Below are 25,736 nucleotides of genomic sequence, written 5' to 3'. Positions count from 1 at the left end.
ATACCAATAAAAATCACTTGAGACACGGCGGCAACACGCTAGCGCAGCGCTAACAGGGCCGCACCGGTAAAAGTCACTTCCTCGGAACATATATTCCACCCGTCTCACTCTTACCTTTTCCGCTCGAGTGCCCCCCTTGGGGCCGCGAGAAAAAAAATGCACAAATTAGCCGCATCACAGCATAAACCGCAGCGTTGAAAGCGTGTGAAAATAGTCATGGCTTATAGGCCGGAAATTACGGTAATTCATTATGCTGTTCCTTCTGGTGTGTGCGCAATGGGACACCCCCCTCCCCACCAGGAGGCAGTATATTCCATACATTCAGATACAAACAAGAAGAGAGTCTCAACTGCTCAGTGAGCTGTGTTAATAGGCCTCATTTTTTGCATAGGATCAAGAATATATGCCTGTGAATATTGTTATACTGTCTGTCGACATGGATTGCTCCAATGTTTGTGTTCAAGTCTCCATTGTTTGTAGGGTACAGACGTCTACAGATGTCCCAATGCAAAGCCAATATTGGAGCTTTGAATTTTGATATACCGATTTTGATCCTATCTGATATCAACAATAATCATGCATCCTTTACTTATTTAGTATTATGGGATGTTAAAAATGTTATAAAAGGACTTGATTTATTCAGAGGTTCTCCACTAATATTAATTGTTTTGACAGATAAAAGTGCCGTGAGTTCAATGCTAATTATGTACAGTAAAACGAGTAATCGCGAGCGCGGCAGACAGGCGGCAACCCGGCTCACCCACGGCCAGTTGCGGTAACGTGCAGCCCAGCTTCTCGGCGATGTGGTTGAGCTCTTTCAGCTTGGCTTGCTGCTTCCGTCCTTCTTCGCTCACTATTTTCTCCTTCAGCCAGTGGTACGACTAGAAGGGCAAAAGACAAGAGTGCGAAAAGGCCAGGGCGGGTTTTCAATGTTCTTCTGTGCATATTTTAATAAGTGCAGGATAAAAAAAAGCTACAATTAACATAACTGTATGTTAATATTCTGCTCCATCCAGTCATTTTCCATCACACTTGCCCTCATTGGGTTGGGGGCTGAGGCAGAGCTTATCCCGACTGATTTTGGGTGTGGACTACATCCTGGACTGGTCGCCAGCCAGTGGCAGGTCACATTTCGACAAATAACCATTCACACTAACATTCACACCTTAAGACAATTTACAACAGGGATATGCAATTGTTTTCCACAGAGGGCCAAATACTGTCCTGGACTCAAGGAGCAGGAGGCCCACTTCATGTTTTTGTGAAATATGCTACGAGCAATCCAATATGATGAAGATGAATATATATTAAGTGATTAAATTTATTGTGGGGAAAAAAAACCCTCATCAGCTGAAAATGAGTTTTCTCTGTGTCAAAGGAAAAAGTTACGGTATTAGTACTGTATTCATATCATATCTTGCAACATCCATCCATCCATTTTCTTTGCCGCTTATCCTCACAAGGGTCGCGGTACTGCCGGTGCCTATCCCAGCTGTCAACGGGCAGGAGGCGGGGCACACACTGAACTCATTGCCAGCCAATCGGAGGGCACATAGAGACAAACAGCCACACTCACAGTCACACCTTGGGGCAATTTAGAGTGTCCAATTAATGTTGCGGGATTGAACCTGGGACCTCAGAACTGTGTGCCGCCAATCTTCCAACATTCAAGATATAATTACATGTTTTCTTTTTAGGAAATATGTGATGTTGTATCTCATTATGTTGAACCTTTCCATTTTTTATTTTTATTTTCAGAATAAAAAGAATAGCCACTATTTCTAAAAAAAAAAAAAAAAAAAAAAATTCAAATAAGTAGTAGAATAAGTGGGCGGCATGGTGGAGCAGCTGGAAAGCGTTGGCCTCACAGTTCTGAGGTCCCGGGTCCAATTCTGGACCCACCTGTGTAGAGTTTGCATGTTCTCTGCGTGCCTGTGCGGTTTTTCTCCAGGCACTCGGGTTTCCTCCCACATCCCCCAAAACATATGCAACATTAATTGGACACTCTAAATTGCCCCTAGGTGTGAATGTGAGAGCAGCTGTTTGTCTCAATGTGCCCTCCAATTTGCTGGCAACCAGTTCACTCCCCGCGACCCTTGCGAGGATAAGCAGCTAAGAAAATAGATGGATAGTAGAATAAGAAATAATTTTTAAACCCATGTATAATTCCTATTCATATTTCATTCATTTTAAAATAATGCAATCTGAAAAGCGGGGACACTCCTGATTTAGAAGAATTTAGTCTCAAATGAACCGAACAGTTTGGAATGTTGGGGAAAGCCGAAGTATCGAAGAAAACGCATGCACGCGCATGTCAAGAATATGCAAATTCCAGCTTGGCGAGTCAGATTCAAGATTGAACCCCAGGAAATGTGAGGAAGACGTAATAAACAGTACCGCAAAATAGCGCCTCTCAACAACAACAACACACAAATGTAATTGGTCTGCGTACCTTCATGGAAGCCCGGGAAGATTCAGGAATGCCGTTCTCATATTTCCCCGTAATGATGCCACACGCCAGCGGCGACCAGGTCATCGCTCCGACGCCTGCAGCCGAGGAGGCGACAAACACGGCAATTTACCGCACGTGGACACATCGGATTGTTGAAAGCGGGAAATACGACGGCAAAAAGAACGCTTGCCTATCTTGTGATAGAGTTCAGGCAGTTGCACTTCCACTTTCTCCCTCTGGAAGAGGTGATACTCGGCCTGCTCGCACACCGGAGGGATCAGATTAAACTGCCTTGCCACCGAGTACGCCTCCTGCCGGAAACAAAGATGGACCGAGAAATGGGACGCCGGATGGATTCATTAGTTTGTCACTTCAGAAGATTAGAAGGGGGGGGGGTGGGGGGGGGGACAGACCCTGATGGGGCAGACTGAAAGAGAAGGCCGACAGATGAGTGGGAGCTAATCAAACGGTGGCAATCAGGCGCTAATTCAAATGTTAATCCATCTCAGTATTCCAAATTACATCGATTCCAAACTTTTTTTTTTTTTTTTTTAAACTTGATCTACAGTGAATATTTTTTTTTTTCTTATTGTCATGATTTACAAACCGTTTCGTTATTTCTGAACAGCATTCCCACCCCCCGTGCTCACCATGATCTCCATGGCCGTCCACCGAGACGTTCCCCAGTACATTGCCATTCCTTGGTTGATCACGTAGGTCATGGCTCGGACGATCTCTGTCAAACACAAACACACACATGCACAAATCATCACTTACAGTAGATTCAATCAGGGTGAGATAATATTTGGAAAATAATTTTTGTGTCTGTTCGTTAACCAGCCATCCATTTTCTTAGCCGCTTATCCTCACAAGGGTCGTGGGAGTGCTGGAGACTGTCCCGGCTGTCAACGGGCAGGAAGCCGGGGTGCACTCTGAACTGGTTGCCAGCCAATCGCAGGGCACATCGAGACAAATAGTCACACTCACAATCACACCTAGGGGCAATTTAGAAGGTGAATTAATGTTGCATGTTTTTGGGATGTGGGAGGAAACCGGAGTGCCCGGAGGAAACCCACGCAGGCACAGGGAGAACATGCAAACTCCACACAGGCGGGTCCGGGATTGAACCCGGGACCTCAGAACTGTGAGGCCACCGTGGTGCCTCTGTTTATTATTACCGGCAATTACTGCATTCGTTACTGATGACTTATACATACACAACAAAAAAATATTGCAAGAGAGATATTTTTTTATGTACTTAAAAAAAATGGCTTTCCCTGTTCGCTTTTAGAATGTCACCCTCCAACCCAATGCGTCATATTTTTCTTTTTTATTTTCTTTGATTTGACTGTTGTATGCGTTGAGAGTAATATTTTTAATTTGTAATTGTTTTTTTTTGTGAGTTTTACAAAGAAATTAGTCATCGCTGATGGATTTTATGTTTCCATCATCTACAGTGAAGAAAATAAGTATTTGAACATGCTGCTATATTGCAAGTTCTCCCAATTAGAAATCATGGAGGGGTCTGAAATATTCATCGCAGGTGCATGTCCAACAATCTATAAAGAAAAATCCAGAAATCACAATGTACGATTTTTTAACGATTTATTTGTGTGATACAGCTGCAAATAAGTATTTGAACACCTGTCATTCAGCTAGAATTCTGACCCTCAAAGACCTGTTAGTCCACCCGTATTATCCTGAATAGACTATAGACTACTGGCTGGAGAGTGATGTATTTCTGGTTTTGCATAATGAGTACGAGACTGCGAATGGCCTCACTGTTCTGAGGTCCCGGCTTCAACCCCATATCCCGCCTGTGTGGATTTTGCACGTTTCCCCGTGCCAGCGTGGGTTTTCTCCGGGCACTCCGGTTTCCTCCCACATCCCAAAAACATGCAACATTAATTGTAGACTCTAAATTGCCCATCGGTGTGATTGTGATTGTGGTTGTCTCCATGTGCCCTGCGATTGGCTGGCAACCAGTTCAGGATGTACCCCGCCTCCTGCCCGTTGACAGCTGGGATAGGCTCCAGCACGCCCCGCGACCCTCGTGAGGATAAGCGGCAAAAGAAAAGATGGATGGAAGTAAACAACAATTGAATACAGACGTGATAGCACACGCACACACGTTTACTTTCAATTTTTTCTCCAACTCATTACTGATCCCAATCCATCCAGCTAACAAGCTCACGTACTGACGCTTCTGTTTCAGTCTACCGCAGCTCTAATGATGCAATTAGCTTCAAACAGTGCTGACAGCAGGAGCCAACAAAAAGTCAGACTCGGGACTGTCATTAGGGCCGTTCATCATCACCCCACCCTGACTGTAATTACACCGCAATCTCCCCCCAGTGATAACATCACACTTGTTCTGGGCAAAGCAATGTAACGTGAAGGCTTGGAAAGAGGTAGGATGGAAGCACAAAGACTAAGACAAGGAGAACTTTATACACTTGGACTATGGGTTTAGTTCTACGAGAGAAATGGAGGCAATTTAAACGCACTGTGGCGTATATTTTGTTGTGAACCAAATTAAATCCAATGCAGGCGCGCGAGGGGCGACGTCAGCGTGAAAAACGTGCGAACATGCGACCCTCTTGGCTCCGAAGCCCAAAAACTTACAGATGAGCTACTGTCGCCCCACACAGAATCCAGAATCCACCGAGTAGAAGCCATTTACTGTATACCGTGTTCTTCAGGTGTAAAAAAAATAAATAAATAAAAATGTCCTAATGCTTTTGTCTAATAGTATAATGCAATAATAATAACTGGATGTACTGTAAGTACACAAGTGTGGCTCGAGAGGAGAGCCAAGGGACCTGAAAACTGACTGTTACAAATAAATGTGCAAACACTCCACTAAGATCCAGCAGATGCTATTTTTGCTTTTTTCCCCAAATATGCTCAATAATTACTGCACATTGTAAACGAAAACAGACTGGATAAGGGAAGAGAACTACGAAGGCAACAACTTGGTGACGGTCACACCAAAATCAGTGCAGCGTGTCCCAGTATTCACCAAACAGGTAATCTTCTACAAATTCTGCCTATGGTCTTCTCTTACCTCTCTCTCTCTCTTATCTCTCTTATTTTAGGAGATGCTCAAAACTCCAACAGCATTCAAATTACCGTAATTTTCAGTCTATAAGCCGTGCCTTTTTTTCCCCACACGGTTCCCACCCTGCAGTTCATGTAGCGATGCGGCTAACTTGTTCATTTTTTATAACGGCTGCAAGGGGGAAACTTGAGTGGAAAAGGTAAGCGTATGACCGGTGGAACATATGTGCCGAGGATGTGACTTTTACCAGTCCGGCCCTGTTAGCGCTGCGCTAGCGTGTTACTGCCATGTCTCAGTGATTTTTACCGGTATGTTTTTGTTTTTAAACCAGCCCTGTTAGCATGCGTTAGCATTAGCGTGGCGGTGCTAGCGTTAAACTCTCTGTGTACCGTCTTTCTTTGTAAATATCGTGTGTTTCAATGTGGGTTTCAATGTGGCCACTTGTGGCTGTTACACAGCTGCGGCGTAAGCATGTACCAAATAGTATTTCCTTTACAAATGTACTGGGTGAGGTGCGCTCTGTAGGCCGGGAATTGCGGTAATTTCTTCTAAATCCGGCATCAAAATAAAAAAAAAAAAAAATAAAAAAAATCAGCAACCAATTCAGAAAGTGCTAACCATACAGTATATATTATTGGTTGATGCAAAGTTGTTATTAATGCGCTAAGATCTCCAATGAGCCGGGATGCAGGCGCTAGTACAGAGAAACCATTGATCAGTGTACTAATAAAATTATACCCACTCATTTTCCATGAATAACTGCAGTGATTGTCCAGATCACAAGCTGCAGCCGTTGCAAAAGCGATAACATTGTATGTAGTGTCCGTCTTGAGACGTAATCACACCATAATGTGAGAAGTAGGAGCAGCAGCATGCAAATACACCAAATAAGTATTAATAATAATCTACCACCAGCTTTCTGGATCCATGTGTCAGTTCACCTTAAACGCTCCGACGAAGTTGCACTATTATTCCATGTATGTATTAACTGGACTGTCAATGGCTACATACCTGCATACAGAGAGAATTTTTAAAAATATAAAAAAATCCAATTGTGTTTTCAAACTTTACAACAATTCTCATTAACGTCCGGACACCCCCGCAATAGATGAAATCGGCAAAGTAGTGCCCAGATTTCTTTTTCTGTACGACGCTCTCACGACTCTATTTTCCCATACTGCTATTAACGTCTACCATATTTTCTATGCTGTTAAAACCACTTGAACGTTACGCACACAATAATACACAGTTATACTGTACACCATGTATAATTTATTCCTTGTAAAGTATGTTTTAAGAAATTTTCTTTTTGGGGGTATTGGAGTATGAATGTCTGTTTGCTTACAGATGCCCTGCGATTTGCCTGTGACCACTCCAGGGTGTACACCGCACCTAAAGTTAGCTAGCTAACTACAAATGAAACTTGTCTAAACTCTGTTTTAGAACGTTCATTTTTTTTAAGGAGATTCCGAGTGTTAAGGCACGGGAAATTTACATGATCAAAATGAATGATTATTATTATGTGGACATGATAACGTGATTGTGGTTTATCTGACTGTCGCTACTCCACCTTCCATCGGCGTGTTGCTGTCAGGGCGGTTGGCAAAAACAACATCGACATACTCCAACTGCATCCTTTGTAGAGATCCTTTCAGACCTGTGGGGCACACGTGTCAACACTAATTTATACAACAAAATGTGCTTAATTCTTACATTATTAGCAGTCAAATGTGGTATTTTGCTTTATCCATACCTTCAATAATGTGCTTTCTCGACAGTCCTCGCTCTGTCTCTGCTCTGATGGCACAAATACACAACAATTAATGACATTTTTATTTTCTTATTAGATTATGGTCAAACCAGCGATAACAGCACAAGGAACAGGCATTTTTTACATTACACATTAAAAAGAAAACACGTCCATAATTTACAACATATTTTAATTAAATCTTTACAAAAAATAAAAGAAACATTGTCGCCCTGCAGCGTCACAAGAAAAACCTTATTTGAATTAGACTTGGTGTAAACCAGTAAAAAAAAAAAAAAATAATAATAATAATTAAATGCTACGGTTATAAAAATTGCTGTGTATGTTAAAAAGCTAAATAAGTTTCTAGCTACCGTAATTTCTGGCCTTAAGATGCGACTTTTTTCACACGCTTTCAACCCCGCGGCTTATGCTGTGATGCGGCTAATTTGTGCATTTTTTCCCAACGGCCGCAAGGGGGCACTCAAGTGGTAAAGGTAAGAGTGAGACCGGTGGAATATATGTTCCGAGGAAGTGACATTTACTGGTATGTTTTTTTTTCTTTAACTGGCCCTGTTCGCTCTGCGCTAGGGTTAGTGCTGTGCTAGCGTGTTACTGCCGTGTCTCAGTGATTTAGGTATGGGGTTTTTTTTTTTTAATGTTAGTGCTGGGCTACCATGCCTCGGCCATTTTATTTTTTTACCCACGTTTTTTTTTTTTTTTTTTTTAACCAGTCCTGTTCGTGCTACCGTGTTGTTGCTATGTTAAGCTACGCTAAGGTATTACAACTTTGAAAACTCTTTCTGTGTGCCATCTTTTTAAATATCTCTTGTTTCAATGTGGGTATCAATGTTGGCACTTGCGGCTTATGTATGTACCAAATGGTATTTCCTTTACAAATATCCTGGGTGAGGCTTATAATCAGGTGCGCTCTGTAGGTCGGAAATTACGGTAAATAGAAATCCAGTAGAAAGAAAAAAGTTCAAATTGAGTAGTAATGAAATTATGGGTTTTCATTATAAAATCGGCCGAATTTATTTTCTTTTGGAAGAATTTATATTGAAATGCGTTGTCAACACTTTTTTAAATTATTACTGCAACCCGTGTAAATGAACGAAACACATCTGAGGTCAAAGGACAGGAAGCGACACATTTAGAGTGGGTGGAGTGGGAGAAATCGAGAGGGAAATGTAATTGGGAGAGGCGAAAATGCGAGGGATTCGATGCAGATGCATGAGGAAAGGTAGGAAGTTATTAGCGGATATTTATCATATTTAGACCGAAGGGTTCGACGAGGTCTTTTGAAATGTCAGTCACGACAGTGTCTCGTTTTGGGTGGACTACACAAAATAAGACGTAACTTGGTGCCGTTAGCCGCTGAGACAGAGGCTAATAGGAAGACATGGACTCTGTCTGCAATGACGCTAGCGACAAGCTAACTCATATTCGTGAGACCTGTTTTTTGGTGAGGACTTTGCTGACACCAGGTGGGTGAATGTTGAAAGTTTTGCGGCTTCAGGTGAAGAAGCCAAATTAGTTGGCTACGACGCACACGAGCAGGAACCTAGCCAGCATCGTAACATTTGGATTTGAACCTCGTTCTTTTGCTGGCTATTGTCACATTCATTTGGACCCTTATTTTTGTAATGCGAAATGAAAAAAAAAAAAAAAATAGAGTTTTGCCTCTGTTTTTGGAAAAACTACTTCGGAGTAGAAGGTAAATAAGACTTTGTCATTCCTGACTTACTTTCCCCCCCAATACAGTTTGGTTGTGATGACCAAGCTGGATCTCCTACAAAAGAGCAAAACAGAAAATGAAAACAACAATGAAAGAAGGCTGCTATATTGATTTTAAGCGCAGAAGAAATTACCTTCAGGATCAATGCAGCATCATCTGTTTGTCTCTATGCAACTTATCATTTTAATCTTCAAATGAAATATTTTGATGTCCACACTTATTGTTATATTTATTGTTGCCGGGGCTTTACGGTCATTACTATGACATTCACAGGCTGTTTGTTGTTGCTCTGTTTTTATGCTGGCATGATGGACTGACCTGGTATACAAAAGTATTATCATTTACCTCCAACACTTTTTCTTGATGATGTTTCCAAGAATCACTTCAGCTCTGCAAAGCGAAACAAATATGATTAAAATTACATTTTGATTATTAAAAAGTGAAGCACAAAGACGTTAAAAAGTTTACTTTTATGGGCAACATAAGATACAATAAATCCTGTATTTGCTTTTGTTTTTATGTATTCCAAGTCCTCTTTTTGTAACTTTTTTTTTTTAGCCAAACCTAGACAATTTAAGTAAAAAAAAAAATCTATGAAAATAAAGACAGTCCATGCTGCAGAGGCTTTTCTTATTTAGTGTCCAATGACATGTATTGGAGTGTTTTACTACTATTATACATTTTTTTCTTTAATAAAAGCAAAGTCTGACAGACAAAACCTTCCATTCCACTTGACAAAATTCAGGAGTCATAAAACAAATAACTGTAAACACGTTAGAGACTTGAACAGCACACCTGCCACCCGCGTAGACTTCGGCCGTGTCGAACAGGTTGACCCCGCTCTCGTACGCAATAGTCATCAGCTGCTCTGCAACCTGGCATCAGAAATTTAATCTTGAGTACAAAGAGTGCACACATAGTATATAAAAAGGAGCAGCATGCTTGAATGTCGTTTTTTTTTTAATTGATGTAATCCATTATTTTACCCAAACTGGTCTTTACATCAAAGGAAAAGGTGGCCTCTTAATTTTTGAGTGGATTAGAAACACTGCATGAATTACTATTATTAACCAAGTAATCAACATCAAATATACAGCCAAATCCATCCATCCATTTTCATAACCACTTATCCTCACAAAGGTTGCGGGGAGCGCTGGAGCCTATCCCACCTGTCAACGGGCAGGAGGCGGGGTGACACCCTGAACTGGTTGTCAGCCAATCGGAGGGCACATAGAGACAAACAGCCACACTCACAATCACACCTTGGGGCAATTTAGAGTATCCAATTAATGTTGCATGTTTTTGGGATGTGGGAGGGAACCGGAGGAAACCCACGCAAGCACGGGAAGAACACGCAAACTTCACACCGGCGTGTCCGGGATTGAACCCAGGACCGCAGAATGATCACAGGTAAGAGATGAAGGCTTACAACAAAGATTGAAATGTTCATATATGTAGATTCTTGGGAGTAAATAAAAAATGTCAAAAAAGTAAAATGGATCAACCCAAAAATTCTATGGCTTCCCACTGAACGTGTTCATGACCAACGATGAAATCACGACAAGTCCATAAAAATATTATTGCAGCCAAACTGCTCTGAAGAGTGGTTGGAGCTACACATGCTCAACTTGAAAAATCAGTTTTAGAGAGCCAGTGATGAAATACATTGTGTGATGTCATCTCACCGCAACCTCAACTCTACTCGTCACTTTAATCTCCTCTTCAAAAAAGCTTCAATGAAACCCTGTTAACGGGAGAACCGCAAATACCGGATCAATGAAAAGAATTAGTATTTTACTGGTACATCAACATCCTCCCCCACCCAGCCATGTCTTCAGTGTGATGTTGGGCAATGGGCAGAGAAATAAAGGCAAGCAAAGAGGGTACATAAACCATTTTTCAAAATGCAAGCTGCAGTATTATAGTGACGTGGTGTGAACAAACTGTATGGAGATAGTGTCGTTCCACTGCAAACAGAAAGCTGAATGTCATCAAATTGTGTTGCACACATTCAGACCACACGTACCGATACAAAATGTATCATAAAAATTCCAGGACTGGTGCCCCAAAATATATTTTCAAACCCAAATTAATGTGTGAGGAGGAGACAGAAGAATTGTGGCTGCTTCACCGAGCCGACAGGTCTGCACGCAATGTCCTGAGCGTCTGACAGTTCCCGTCCGAAAAGAACATCACAATCCTGATCTTCCCCAGACCTGGGTCAGTGTGATATCCCCCCCCCCCCATTTCTTTTTCCAAAAATAAAAGAGATCAAGGGGACCTGTTTTGAAGACGTGGATGACATCAAGATGGGCGTGAGGATTCCTTCCAGGAGAGCACGAAGATGTGTCAGAGAAGGCTGACAAAGTATGTTGGACTCCAGGGGGATTACTTTGAAAAGGGTCAATTCATAATCTAATCTGTAGCCTGGTTTTGAAACGTATTTTTTGTGACACCTATCGTGCAATTTTTCTGACACGATCCATACACCACTAGAGAACTACATTGCGTTGTGAGGTTACAGAGAGGATTCTCATTTCGGTGGGGGCTGCCAGCTTTCCTCAGTTATTGAGGGACTATTGAATTTGAAGTCAGGGACCATCCAGTGAGCTAAAAACATTGAATACATTTTCTTACTCAACGGGAGATAAAAACCTCCCACATGCAACCCACACAACGCTGCCTTCATGGCTACCTCATGCATCCACACGCAGTCTGCGTCAGTCGAAACAAGTCAAATTTCCAACTCCTCACTTTTGTAAACTACTATCTGTGATTGCTTCCGGATGGAACCGAATTGTGAACGAGATGAAGTGAGACCACTGACATTGAGCGAGGGAATAATGGCTGCGAGGAAGGTGTGCGAATCCGGAGCGTGAAAGCCTTCGGGGTAAGACAAATAGTTGCATAAGTTTACTCATTGTGTGTCCCTTGCAGTGTGCACTGTGCGCGTGTATGACATTTTGCGTGCACGCAGGGATGCCACAGCAGGGGCGACAACCCGGGCGGTCACCTCGGGTCCTTAGCTGAAGGGTGCCATAAGTGACAGCTGACATTGACACATGTCAATTACAAAACAATGATACTGCTCAAGATACTGTAGTGACAACATGACAGGATAGTAGAGGAGACACATGATGCGGCTGATATTGGTTCATACCGATGGCAAATACCAAAAACCGGTCCCCCCAGGGTTGCCGTGTTTGCCTTGAAGTTCTGAGGTTCGGAGTTCGAATCCGAGGTCGGACCTTTCTGTTTGGAGTTTACATATAACATACCCGAGTACTTCCCACATTGCAAACACATTGGTATGAGATTAATCGAAGACTCTACATTACAAATTGGGAGTTTGAATGTCTTTTTAATTTTATTTTATGTGCTTTGGCGGCCTGTTCACGGTGGACAGTGAGTGGCCAGATAAATGACTGGGTCTCATTGCATGAAACAAATGACGTATCAGATAAACACCTCATATGATTGGATAACAACCAATTTTTCCCAATGTGGTTGAAGATGAAGCTAATTTAGTCATTCATGGGGTGTAGAAGGTAAGAAGAAAATCTATATCATACCTCATCTGTTATCTGGCCTCCAAACGTCACCCATGTACCTGGAGAGAAAACAGAGTGATCATTGCATTCCGACCTTAAATTGCATTTGTAATGCGTTTCCATCTGTGAGGTGGAAACCAGAAAGGCTGCCGTGTTCCCAAGAGAAGCATTTTGTCCTGTGACGAACAATCACCACGTTGGACTGCCTGTCAGCGCTTTGTAATAGCGACGCACGCGTGTAACAGAGTGTCCCGTATCGTGTATTGTTCACAATGAGTGGACGTGTCAGAATATGCGCCGCCGATGACTAGATAAACAATGCTGATAGCATACAAAGGGTAAAGATACCGCAAGCAAACAGCAAATTCCTTTACTGAATTATTAAAATAGTTCGCTGGTGGGCGATAACGATTTCTCATCTAAAAGTTTTGCAGTGATCGAGAATATTAGAGTGCCACGACAGTGGCTGCGACAGAAACACCAATTTGTCTGCTACGAACCTTAAAATGCTGCACGGCTCGAGTTTTACTCAGGGGATTGAGGCTCCCTGACGAGGGGGAAGGAAGCCGGTGCTGCAACTTCTCACTGTGGTGACCTGCCACCATCCTATTTTATGCGTCCCGTCTCCACCCCCCCACCCCCCGGCTTCATTTTTTCATTTTCTAATGTGCTTTAATGGATTTATACACTAACAGCATACAATTGTGACACAAACTATTAAACATCTCGCTATCTAGCAGACTAGAAAAAAAAAATTCTTCCTGGTCCTAGCACTTTTTGCACTGCCACTTGTTTTGTGGCAGAATACATAATGCAGGGCACAAAACATGCGTTGTCCCATGATATTAGATACTTTAGACCAGTGATTTCCAACCTTTATAGAGCCAAGGCACATATTTTACAATCGACAAATCCCACAACACACCAACAAAAGTAAATGTCACCAAAAATGGATCGATTAATTACTGTATGTACTTCCTGCCATCTAATAGAAGAGAATTTTTTTGTTCTGTCTGTCATTGTGCCTGACTGGCATAAATAGATGAATAAAGATACATTATTTATTGGAAATTGAAAATGGAAGTTTATTTTTTGCAATTATATAAAATTGGATAACTTCCCACGGCACACTAATGTACCCCGGCACACTGTTTGGGAATCACTGCTTTAGACATGCTCAGTTGAAGGACATCTGGATGAAAAAGTTGTCCAAGAGAGTGCTTCAAATCGACTTTCTACTTGAATTGTCTCATGTCAGATATTCTTTAAACTTAAGATTTCATCCTAAAAATAAAAATCATGTGCTGTATTGATAAACACTAACAATATAAAACGTGATTAGAGGGGGCGGCACGGTGGATCAGCTGGTAAAGCGTTGGCCTCACAGTTCTGCGGTCCCGGGTTCAATCCCGGACACGCGTGCGACTGTTTGTCTCTGTGTGCCCTGCGATTGGCTGGCGACAAGTTCAGGGTGTACCGGTGACAGCCGGGATAGGCTCCAGCGCTCCTGCGACCCTTGTGAGGATTAGCGGCCAAAAAAAAAAATGGATGATTAGGGGGTGCACAATGTTGTAGTGGAAAGAGTGACTCCCCTCCCAATTGAGGTTCAGGGTTTGAATCTCAGGTTGGGTTCTCCTTCAGCTTATGTGAGTTTTTTTCGCCTACTCCAATTTTCTCGCACATTCCACAGAACATGTTTATTGATGACTGTAAATTGTCCATAGGTCTAAATTGTGCCGATTGTTTTTGTGTGCCCTGTGATTAACTGGAAACCAGTCCAATGGGTACACCATCGCTCATCCAGTCAGCTGGTATAAACGTTCCAGCTCACCTGCAACTCTAATGACAGCAACTATATGGAAAATGTATGGATGAATGGATAGCAATACAATCTCACCCTGTATTATTTTATTTATTTTTACACTCTCATACCTAATATTCCTTATGCATTAAGTGCACAAATTGACTTCTGTTGCTCCACTGTTATCAAGGGACGACAGTGCAATAAAAAGGCAGTTGACCACAAGCTCGTTTTATGACTTTATGACAACAGAAGCCATTAGTTGACAATTATGTTTCGATAGCTCCTCAGAGGTCTGATTTCCCGTCGCTTACGGAGGACAACACTTGGATCTGTTGTGACGTTATTAATCAGATGGGCATTGGTCTTTCCGCTTCCGATGTAACTTTACAGCTGCTACACATTTCATCGACATCATCCTCACTAGTATGGGGGTTGATTCGAGAATTTTTTGAGTTCAGTAACCATGGCAACTTGACTGTCTCAGCTATCCACAGCCATTATGTGATTACACTGTGGAGTGTTTTTTCTGGTACGTTTCCTACTCCCCCCCCCCCCCCCATACCTGTGAAACTTATGCTGTGAATACTCATCTTCCAGGTGTGCATGTTTTGTTTCTCAGCCCTTTAAGCGGTTTCGCGTTCAGTGGAATTGTAAACAGTGCTGCGGCTGTCCAGTCGCTGCTTTGTGCCTGAGTGGGAGGCGCGTCAAACAGCTCCTTTTCACTGGTAAGTGCAGGTGGAAAGCGCTGGTAGGTGTACTTAAGGTTGGTGTGCAACAATTGAAGAGTTTGTTTTCAAAACGAGACATAGGCATTTTTTTCAGATTTACGAAAGTCGCACCAAAATTATTCAATTAGCTCGTTGAGTACATACATGATGTGGTCCTGATGGTTTCATTGTCTCATGACCATCAACGTTTGCTGGGGTGGTTTTTTTAGCTCAATGTGGAGCTATGAGGATAATAATCTACCTTAAAACCCGAAGCCATGGTACTACAATGTAGACCCCGTAGAGTGAAATAGAGTTTCTGTTGTTGGAGCCAGGCAATCGCGTTGATCAGTCGACTTCTAATTCCAGGAAGGCAGCCACTTCCTTCAGGCATTTCCTAATGTCCATTACGGTCAGCGTAGTGGGAGCCACTGCGCAGTTGAAGATATGCTGTGAATCGTGAGGGCCTTGAGGGCAGAGGTTGACAATAGTATTGTCGATACGAGCCATATAGTGATTGAGAATGCGGCTTCGTTCGGAGCGGAGTTGCGAGAGTTTGGATCCTGTGGCCCGCGGAAGATTGGTTTCGGCTTTGTCCACCTCAGGGGTTGAGTCGCCACCAAGGATGACGACTGGTTTGTAGCCGGCCACCGTGTCTTCAATCGCCGTTCGATGGGGCCTACGTAGCCCGTCTCGGTAAGATTGCTTGTCGAACACCGTGTCGGTGGGGATGTATTTGTCGCTGTCTTGACGGTATTTACGGACGTCAGGGCGAAGTAAACGTGGTTGAGGTGGTTCGTTTGACACCTGATGGCACAGGTAGTTGACAGCGTAGTAGATATTGTCGGGCGAGCAGTTTGTTGTGTTGCTTCACTGGTAGCAGAGTTTCATCGAGAGAGTTTCTAAATACAGTCTGCATTTTTCAAGACAGTTATAGAAAATGTACAGTCTGACAACTAGTATTAATGAACTGTGGTGATATATTAAGTTTTCCACCTTTTGAATATTCCTGATTTTTCAGGTGTGGCAAAAACTGCGGCCATTGACGCACTCGGGCGTCCGGCGTGAATCCCCAATATACACGTGGTTGGGAGACTGGCATGAGTGCCCTCCCCAACTCCTGCTATAAAACTCGTAGTTGGAAAGCCATCAAGGTCTACACCATGAAAATGCATCTTCCCTGGATGCCGTAATTTACAGAAGAGATCAAAGGTGTTCCTTAAACTCCCAGGTTTTGTGTATTTTGTGTATGTCAAAACACTGGGTGTGAAAAGCCTCACCATGACTCGGTGGGATATATTCTAGCTACCAAATATATTTTTCACGGCTCAAATAGGGATGTTAAAAGGCTGGGTTGTGAAGTGTCTGGATGAAGAGATAGTTCAGCCAAAAAGCAAGGCATTAACTGGTTAATCTGCATTATGACGCTCTGTGTGTCCCTCATGCACATATAAAAGATTTGGTGAGAAGCTCAGTTGTTCGAAAGGGACTTTGTGCTCCTCAATTTTGAAAGTTGGAGTGGCCCAGACAAGTAATACTACTACTTATCTCTTTGGTGAAGTGTTTCAATCGATGCTCCTCACAAAGGATAACGAGTGATGGTACAATGCTCCCCAAGATGTAATTACACCTTGAGGAGGTGGCTAGGTTATAGCGATGTTCTGTTTTCTCTGCTTAGACTTTTTCTCCAGAGGACGTAACCATGATTATTATTATTTTGATATACAATTTATTTCCTTTCTATTGAACCAGCACAACAAAGACAGAGGAACATTTTTTTTCCTGATTAGCATCCATTTCGGTATGCAAATATATGTGCGTATGTGCAAGATTAGTCTCTTTAATTGTGGCGAGTAAATAATGCAAAGGAGTCATCAGCATTCTTGAGACTACACTAACACAACATCCCTTGGATGCATTTTCAGGTGTCTACTGCACCGCCTGACTTCTTCAGGGGAACACTTGAATCACCTTTACCGACTGATTTATCTCTTTCTTTCCCGTCTGCATTTCGCCTGCTGCTATCAGAGGCCAGCGAGAACAACATAAACAGAAAATAACCCAGGTTATAAATACCGTCGAACTTTTGTCCAACACTGATGAAGCAACTTCAAAGCCCAAATCCCCTCGCCTCCTCTCCCCTTATGTTACTTCGCTAAAACTCTGTGTTAATATAAATGATTCATTTGTTACACTGTTTACTATACATTTACAGGAAACACCATTAGGTATACAGTGGGACCCTCCAAAATCAAATGTCATTAAATGTGTTTAAGGTGTGTTCAAAGGATAGTAGTTACCGTAATTCCTCCAAAATAATGCACATTTTTTTCCCAAAAATATTTTCAAAAAGTTAATAGAGCCCATTATATTTAGGTATGGATGAAAAACAAATACAATCACATTGTATAGTTGCATACAGGTACATAGCATGGTAAAAAAAAAAAAAAACACATATACATTTCCATATGATAATGTCTTATGTTACGCATTTAGAATTATTACGGTAATGTGCGCCCCCAATCTGAACTCTATGACCTCCTCGCTTGGCTTGCATTTTACGATCATTAGCGTAGCATGTTTTTTGCTACTGCACCAAAGATCAGAAACGACTGCCCGTGAGTTTGTTTTAACATAAACCAAGACAAAAAATGTCAACTGCAACAGCTAGTTGTGCAGCTGCTTTTAAATGTGTCATCACTGGTGCCAATGACGCCGCCAACCCGGAAGTAGCACCACAGTCCAAAACAACGTTAGCTCGCCTCAATGGCTTCAGGTTGGTATCAAAACAATGTGAGCTCAAACTACGTAGTACAAGTGTCATGGGCACATTAAAAAAAAAAAAAAAACATGAGTGCGCACAATTGAAATGCTTGGGGTTTTTTTTCCCCCCCAAATGTGCCCATTACGCTCATTTCTATGTAGTGTGAGGTCAAGTTGTTTTGATCGCCACCTGACGCCATAGTGAAAGCTGCTACAGATTGGAGCCAACTGGAGGGCGAGAACATAATATATATACAGATAATTCCCAATATTTTGAGCAGCAAATTGGTGGTGCGCATTGTACATTGGTAGAAGGATTTTCCTGATTTTTTTTTTTTTTTTAATGTCAATTTTGGGTTGCGCATTATACTCGAGAAATTGCAATATACTATATTTTAGCTTTATTATACTGTATATACAACTTTTCTTCATAATTTCACGACTGAAGAAAATCTTAGTTTTCTTTCAACATTGCTCGTCCCGTTGATAAAGGTTTGTGATGTCAACTGTTTGAGGCTAAACTTTTGAACAAATACATCCATTAATACTGTGAGGAGGCGGCACGATAGAACTGGTTAGAGCATTGACCTCGCAATTCTGAAGACCGGGGTTCAATTCCCGGGACCACTTGTGTGGACTTTGCATGTTCTACCTGTGCCTGCGTGGGTTTTCTCCGGGCACTCCGGTTTCCTCCCACATCCCAAAAACATGCATTACATTACTTGGAGCCTCTAAATTGCCCCTAGGTGTGATTGTGAGTGTGACTGTTGTCTGCCTCCATGTGCCACGCCATTGGCTGGCAACCAGTTCAGGGTGAATTTGTAGAGGTGAACATTGACAAGCCCAATGAGTGAAAGACTCCATTAGATGGACAGAAGCTGCAGTAATGATCGTTTTCCACAGCACAAGTCCATCTTCTCACTGCCCTTTTTGCACTGCGGGTGTTTTCAGCCAAGAGAAATAATCGAAAAATTCACCGATCAATGGCACACTTAATTAAAGTAGTAGTTTATCTGTGATTAGTGGAGATAACAATCGGACAAAAATAAAGAGCTGGTGGACAAGACAACGCTGATGGAACAGTTAATGTGTGTATATGTGCACGGTCCCCAACTAATTAGCAGTGTTGACATCAGCATGAAGCAGCTAAACCGAAACCTTATTTGCAGTAAAGGAAGAGGTCCGCATAAAGTTTGTACTGATCATGCAAATAATTTCATTGCTAATTACCCAATCGACTCTCCAAGGTCAATTGTTAAAGATAACTTTATCAGCTAAATCGAGAGTGGTTGAGTTCAGATTACGGACGTTGCTTCCTTATGTCTGATAGATGAATTAGTTAAATTTTCTACCAGATGAAGAATACGTTGTCTGATTGTCAAGGAAATTTGAATGGCTGTTAATGACCCTCAATCTGAAGGGGATTGCGTTACAGAAAGACAGTGGGAGCAGCTTTTGTCTTTAAAAATGATCTGTGCCGAGATGATAAGCCGATCTGTCATAAGAGCTTCACTTACAAAGATAACCTTCAGTTTAGATTGACACGACCAAAAAAAGTTGTTAATTCAACATAGTGAGGATAAACGATTAAGAGAATGGATGGATGGATATATGTACTGATTTTAATCTACTGTATATAATTTAGGGGGCGGTACAGGCCTCAGGAGTCAAGCAAAGAGAAATATGAAACCCCACCACCCACCTTATTCCATGGTTACCAGGTCAACCATTATCCATGTACTGTATGGTGAATTGCATTCAAATTGGAGAAACTGATGGGGGTGAGCTGAGACGGTGAGGTTGTAACTTTCACTGCAATAAGTATTTCAATTTAAATGCAGTGCTCAGCTACATTTCAACTTAGTGTGCGTGCAACATTAATGTTAGTCCAATACCCTGGCAGCCACTCTCTCAAAAGTAGCCACCCACTTGTCATACTGTCACAACATCATTTTCAGGCATATTGCCTTTCGCTAAATGTACAAATACCACAAGTTGGGAGCACGTTTTGGCGATTTCAAACTGACTTCAAACGTTCAGAGTTAAAATCTAGACAACATGATGTTCGCAGATGATAGTGACCTGCAGTGAAAGCAGGGAGTAGGCGGAGGAACAGTTAGAAAGATGGAGACATGCACTGGAAAGGAGAGGAATGAAGATTAGCCAAAGTACAACAGAATATATGTGCGTGAATGAGAGGGGCGGAGGGGGAAGAGTGAAGCTCCAGGGAGAAGAGATAGCGAAGGTGGGCGACTTCAAATACTCGGGGTCAACAATACAGCTCAATGGTGAGCGTGGTAAAGAAGTGAAGAAACGGGTCCAAGCGGGGTGGAACAGTTGGCAGGAGGTGTCTGGTGTTCTATGTGATAGAAGAGTCTCCACTAGGATGAAGTACAAAATTTATAAAACCATGGTGAGGCCAGCCATGATGTACAGATTCGGGACGGTGGCTCTGAAGACACAACAGGAAGCAGAACTGGAGGTGGCAGAGATGAATGAAGATGTTGAGGTTCTCGCTCGGAGTGAGCAGGTTGAATAGGATTAGAAATGAGCTCATTGGAGGGACAACCAAAGTTGGATGTTTTGGAGACAATGTTCGAGAGAGCAGACTCCGATGCTTTGGACGTGTCCAGAGGCGAGGGAGTGAGTATATTGGTAGAAGGGTGCTGAGGATGGAGCTGCCAGGAAAAAGAGCGAGAGGAAGACCAAAGAAAAGGTTGATGGATGTGGGGAGAGAGGACATGAGCATGGTGGGTGTTAGAGAGGAAAATGCACGAGACAGGCTTAGATGGGAAAAAGATGACACGCTAACGGGACAAGCCGAAAGGAAAAGAAGAAGAAGATAACAGAAAATATTTAAAGTAAAGTAATTCATTGAAGGCTTGTCTTGTCACCATTGGAAAAGCTTTATTAACTCAACAGGCAGTGTTTTAAGTAACAGGTAAGGCGAAATTACTCATTGAATAATCAAAAAAAGTAATACAGCCCTAAATTATAACCACTCATCGTTTGAAGACGCCTGATACTCATAATGACGAGGGAACAAGAATTTCGAGAGCCGTTGTTGGATTCTGGCATGTGCGATATGTGCAACCACACAGAGCGGCGATAACTTGCCCCACACCACCCAAAAGTTATTTGCTATGGGATATGGTTTTGTACTGCATACAGGCATGATGTGTTCCACACTGGCATTTGGGTGAGGACTTTCGGCTGCCTGTGAAAGCCCCCTCTGGTCTGGTCTGTGGGCGCTCCGGCAAAGATGCACAGTTGTACATCAACTCAGTGTGTGCACGTTGATAGAGAATGTGAATCTTTATGCTCGCCGCATAGTGGAGCTCCCCTGCTTAGCAAAAAGCCATTCAATGGTTCAATGTTTGCACACAGAAGACTGCGCGTCTGCAACTTTCTGAGTTTTCTCCGTCACGAGTCCATGAGATGATTATGTAACAAATTTGACTCGCCGTATACGCTCCATTTTAACTATGTACGGCGGGCAGAAATTCAGGTGGCCAATCAAGACGCGTCCTCCGTTCCCATGAGTCCAAGGTAGCGGCCCCCTGGTGACGTTAAATTAGTCACCATGTGGCCAGATGTTGCCTCTTCTTATGTCAGAAGTGATTTCTTTTTTTTTCTTTTTTTTTTTGAACACTTGCCGCCAGTTATCACTTTCTGAAAATGTAAGATTTTATGTCACGTAAGGTCACAATTGACCCTATGTATGCACTAAAATATTAATTACATTTGAAGTCCACGCCATTGTGTTTTTCCTAGCTTTGTATCTACAACATACGAAAGTTAATTTTACAGTTCATATTGTATTGAGGAAACAGACCATTTACTGCACTGCTACGACATTTACACGATGGTGGTTTGAACTCTAACTCTTATATAACTTTTGCAGTCAACTTTGGGTTGACTTTTGCAGCATTTGATTTTTGATGCTCCAACCCTGATCTCTGTCTTTGCTTTCTTTGCACTTTTTGTTGAAACGAATTGGACACAAATGCAGTATAAATAAAGGCATCCAGTGGCCACGCACTCAAGTGAGAGATTTAGCGAGGGGGGCGGCTCAACTGAGTTTCTCCCCTCAGCACTTCGGGGGGCATTTAGTGCCTTGTACAAGGGCATCATAACAGTGCCCAGGATCCCTGTAGCCACAAGTCTCAATTTCTATTTTTATGATCACGTTCGCACACCCATCCGGACTGATCTTGGCAACATATCTTTAATTTTTCTCTCGAGCCCCTGTCGCGTTGTCAGCATTGTGTCCAACCTTCGGCACAGCATGCAGCAGACAGCTGGCATTCGACGGACCTTTTCTGTACTGCACGACTCAATCCAAATGAAGCGGCCCCCTTAGATTAATGTGAAACACACAAGTCACCATCAAGCTGTAAGCTATCAAAAATCATAATTGGCCAACTGCTTTTTCTTTGGCCTTTTGGGACGCTTATTCCAAAATGAAGCACCTCGCTTCATCTTGCTCTTCTGCTGCCAGGCTCACTTGAACAATAACATTTGTTTTCTCATTTATATCATTCTATTGGAGTGTGGGTGAAGCTACAGTGTTTGTTGATGAAATCATCTATTATACATGACACTTTTGAATGACTTAATGCATAGTTTAACATGTCGCTCGGTGATCGACAAGAAGAAAGTGACGTTGACTTACCGAGTCCGAGGCAAGACACCCTGAGACCTGACTTTCCCAGGTTCCTGCAGAAACAGAAAATTACTTCAGTCATTGGGACATCAAAACACAGACGGATGCACTCAAACCTTTTCTGGGTGTACACCGTGTTCCAATGAAAGAAATCCAGTTTCAAGTCTGTCAATCCAACTTTCTGAGAAGATTAAGCTCCTATCGTCTGTAACGTGTGCAGTTTACTTGACAGGATATTAACTGCAGTTGTTGCCAATCTCCCAGTTTCCTCCACCTGTCAAAATCACTCAAGTGATTTACTCCTGACATGACTTCAATGTCATTCACTATCTGCGTGGTTAATTGGACAACCAAATGTAACCACCCCAAGGTAAATACATTTTGATGATGCACTACTCCCACACAAGGCAGTTCTTTAAAGAGTTTTTTTTGTGTTTTTAATCCCATCCCATCTTGACAGGGACATGGATGGATTTACTGAACATCATGACAGCCCAAAACATCTACTGTAGCTAAGAACGGCATATGCCTGCTGGTCTAGACCAGGAGTGCCCAGACTTTTTTTTTTTTTTTTTTTTTTTTAACCCCAAGATCTACTTTTCAAGCAGATTGATTTACTCCCATTCTGAATGAAAGTGATGTGTTTTTGTGTTCTTCTTTGCGCCAGCATCCATACTCATGTTTGATAAGATTTCTTAACTTTAAGAAAAAAGCGAGGGCTTAAAATATTTGGGGAACTCCCAGACAACCGTAAATACGGCGGACGTCTTATTATGATTATTTTTTTTGGCACGCTGTCGCGATCAACCAGAACTGCCCATCGCAATCGACGCATTGAGTACCCCTGGTAGAGACCATATTTCTCCCCCACCCATCCATACTACTGGTCAGTCCCCACATGGTATGACCTATCAGAAGTGCCGAAAATATCTTCAGAGCAAGATGTGATGAAAGAATAGAAACAGGCATTTGCCAATTACAAGCCTCCTAAAACAGAGTCAGTGAGGGACTACGCAAATGTGATTCCCGTTGTTGTGACAGGACTCTCATCTGAAGCTGACAAGAGATCCATTTGAAATCTGAATGCGGTTGGTGCTGTTTGACTCAAAGATGTGTTGAGTCATTGTGTCAATCGCTACGTTACCTCATTGCACTGCTATCTGCATTCATTGGCTAGCTGTAGCGTGCCCGTCATTTCCGGCCTCTAAGCCACGACTGTTTTCACATGCTTTCAACCCTGCAGCTTATGCGGTCATGCGGCTAATTTGAGCATTTTTTCTAACTGTCACAAGTGGGCACTCGAACGAAAAAGGTAACAGTGAGACGGGTGGAATATATGTGCCGTGGAAGTGACTTTTATCAGTGTGCTTTTTTTTTTTATACCGGCCCTGTTAGCGCTGTGGTAGCGAAAGTCCTGCACAAGTGTGTTGCTGCTGTGTTACTACTGTGTCTCAGTGGTTTTTACCGGTATTTTTTTTCTTAACAGGCCCTGTTAGCACGACGCTAGCGTTAGCACCGTGCTAGCAGTTGCTGCCGTGTCTGTGATTAGGCAAGTTTTTTTTTTTTTTTTTTTCTTAAAACAGCCCTCTTAGTACTGTGCTACCGTGTTGTTGCTATGTTAAGCTAAGCTAAGATATTAAAACTTTGAAAACTCTGTGTACAGTCTTTCTTTGTAAATAGCTTCAATGTGGGCACTTGCAGCTTTTACACAGGTGCGGCTTATGTAAGTACCAAATGGTATTTCCTTTACAAATGTACTGGGTGAGGCTTATATTCAGATGCGCTCTGTAGGCCGGAAATTAAGGGCTGAACGCTGGGAGGAATTATTCCTCTTTTTTAACTTGTCCTTTTAGGCTGCTTGTTAATGCAGAAAGGTGGATCCATGTTTTTTTCTCCCCAAAAGCCTTTGCTGTACAAAAGGAGAGTTTGTATAAATATAATACTCCCTTGGTGGTTATCTGGGAAGATGAAGTTGGACAGAACAATTCCGGTTGAAATGATGCTATAGTGTTAAAACATGACAATGACAGGACAGGCCAGAGGGTTAACGCGATATAATCACAAGGGGTTGTGCAGAGCAATTATTCTACTCGCCAAGACTCAAGGTCAACATAAAATTTAGTTTGGCAAGGCAACCAAATCAGCGGCCAACTGCAGGAGATTTTCTCAAGTCAGCTGATTTGTTCCTCCGATGTTGGGCCCACTTGAGTAGGAGAGACGGAAAGATGAATGGCGTAATGACACTAAATAAGCAAACAGGATCATGAGCATACAGAGGCAATGACGCAAAAACAAAAAAGATTTCCCACTTGGGAGAATGCCTTGAGAAAAATCATCATTTGTAAACTGTCTCAAACACTTACCTGGCACATACCACCACCGCTTAATGTACACACATACAAACACTCACATGTGCTTGTGCTGCCGTCCTGGCCCATCAAATATTTATTGAAACCGTGTAATCGCTTTTCCAAACAGATTTCGCACAACAAGCCTTCACTGCCACTGAAGCTATTCATCTCCACCTAAAAATGACATTAATTTGCCACATGATGGACAGTAATGACTTTCTCTAATACCCCCGAAATGATTGCGACAGTCGCCTTTCGCTGCATGTGAAAAATTTCTGCTGTTGGATCATCGGCTTTTTCCTCAGCTTCAGAGTAGAATAACCGTATAATGCTGAATGACAGTTTCACTCAATCTTACTGTAATTGCAGAACAACTGAGTCGATATTTAAATGACGGACGTACAGTAAACGGTATGCGTTTGTATTGGATGTCAAATGAACGTAATCACATTCTTCTCAGTGATTATTTTGACTTGAACACAGACTGAGTATAGAGCTTGTGCAGTTACGTCATAAATTCACGTGACTTTTGTTTACCTCGCCATATTGCCGGTCAAGCTAAGCACTGCCCAGTGCTAAGTCGGTTGGAGACAACACGTAAATATGTCTTGTAGCACAACGGCCAGAGTATTGTCCTATACCGTCAGAAAATAAACAACAGTACGTGGAAAACTTAGATAAACTCGGCATAGAGGACCCGTATTTAATGCTGAAATCGATGTTTTTGCCGAGAAGAAATTGGACTGTTAATTCGCTTCCTCTTGTCTTGGACAACTGGACCTACACATGGAACCGGTGAGTAAGTCGTCGAGATTTACGCGGAAGAGTTTGAAAGCGTATAAAAGTCTGGACGCATATGAATACTTTGTTGTTGGATCTGTTCTCATCAGGAATAA

The 25,736-nt window shown here is 42.3% G+C and overlaps 1 protein-coding gene across 3 annotated transcripts in view; it reads right to left on the bottom strand.

Moving 5' to 3' along the window:
* The window catches only part of kcnab1a (potassium voltage-gated channel subfamily A regulatory beta subunit 1a), a 69,967-nt gene that overhangs the window by 1,151 nt on the left and 43,080 nt on the right, over positions 1 to 25,736 (bottom strand). For 2 of the 3 annotated variants that reach the window (XM_061827978.1, XM_061827979.1), the window contains exons 2-12: positions 22,499 to 22,542; positions 12,571 to 12,608; positions 9,794 to 9,873; positions 9,344 to 9,388; positions 9,008 to 9,052; positions 7,267 to 7,310; positions 7,084 to 7,170; positions 3,103 to 3,188; positions 2,643 to 2,763; positions 2,453 to 2,547; positions 761 to 881 (exon numbers count right to left, since the gene is read on the bottom strand). In XM_061827978.1, coding sequence (XP_061683962.1) covers positions 761 to 881; positions 2,453 to 2,547; positions 2,643 to 2,763; positions 3,103 to 3,188; positions 7,084 to 7,170; positions 7,267 to 7,310; positions 9,008 to 9,052; positions 9,344 to 9,388; positions 9,794 to 9,873; positions 12,571 to 12,608; positions 22,499 to 22,542 — 806 coding nt within the window. The remainder of the gene's footprint in view (positions 1 to 760; positions 882 to 2,452; positions 2,548 to 2,642; positions 2,764 to 3,102; positions 3,189 to 7,083; positions 7,171 to 7,266; positions 7,311 to 9,007; positions 9,053 to 9,343; positions 9,389 to 9,793; positions 9,874 to 12,570; positions 12,609 to 22,498; positions 22,543 to 25,736) is intronic. The other variant, XM_061827981.1, reaches the window with a different exon arrangement.

This window comes from Syngnathoides biaculeatus, chromosome 8 (genome assembly GCF_019802595.1).
Source record: "Syngnathoides biaculeatus isolate LvHL_M chromosome 8, ASM1980259v1, whole genome shotgun sequence".
NCBI classification, from domain to species: Eukaryota; Metazoa; Chordata; class Actinopteri; order Syngnathiformes; family Syngnathidae; genus Syngnathoides; species Syngnathoides biaculeatus.
This window is presented reverse-complemented; position numbering and strand designations above follow the sequence as displayed.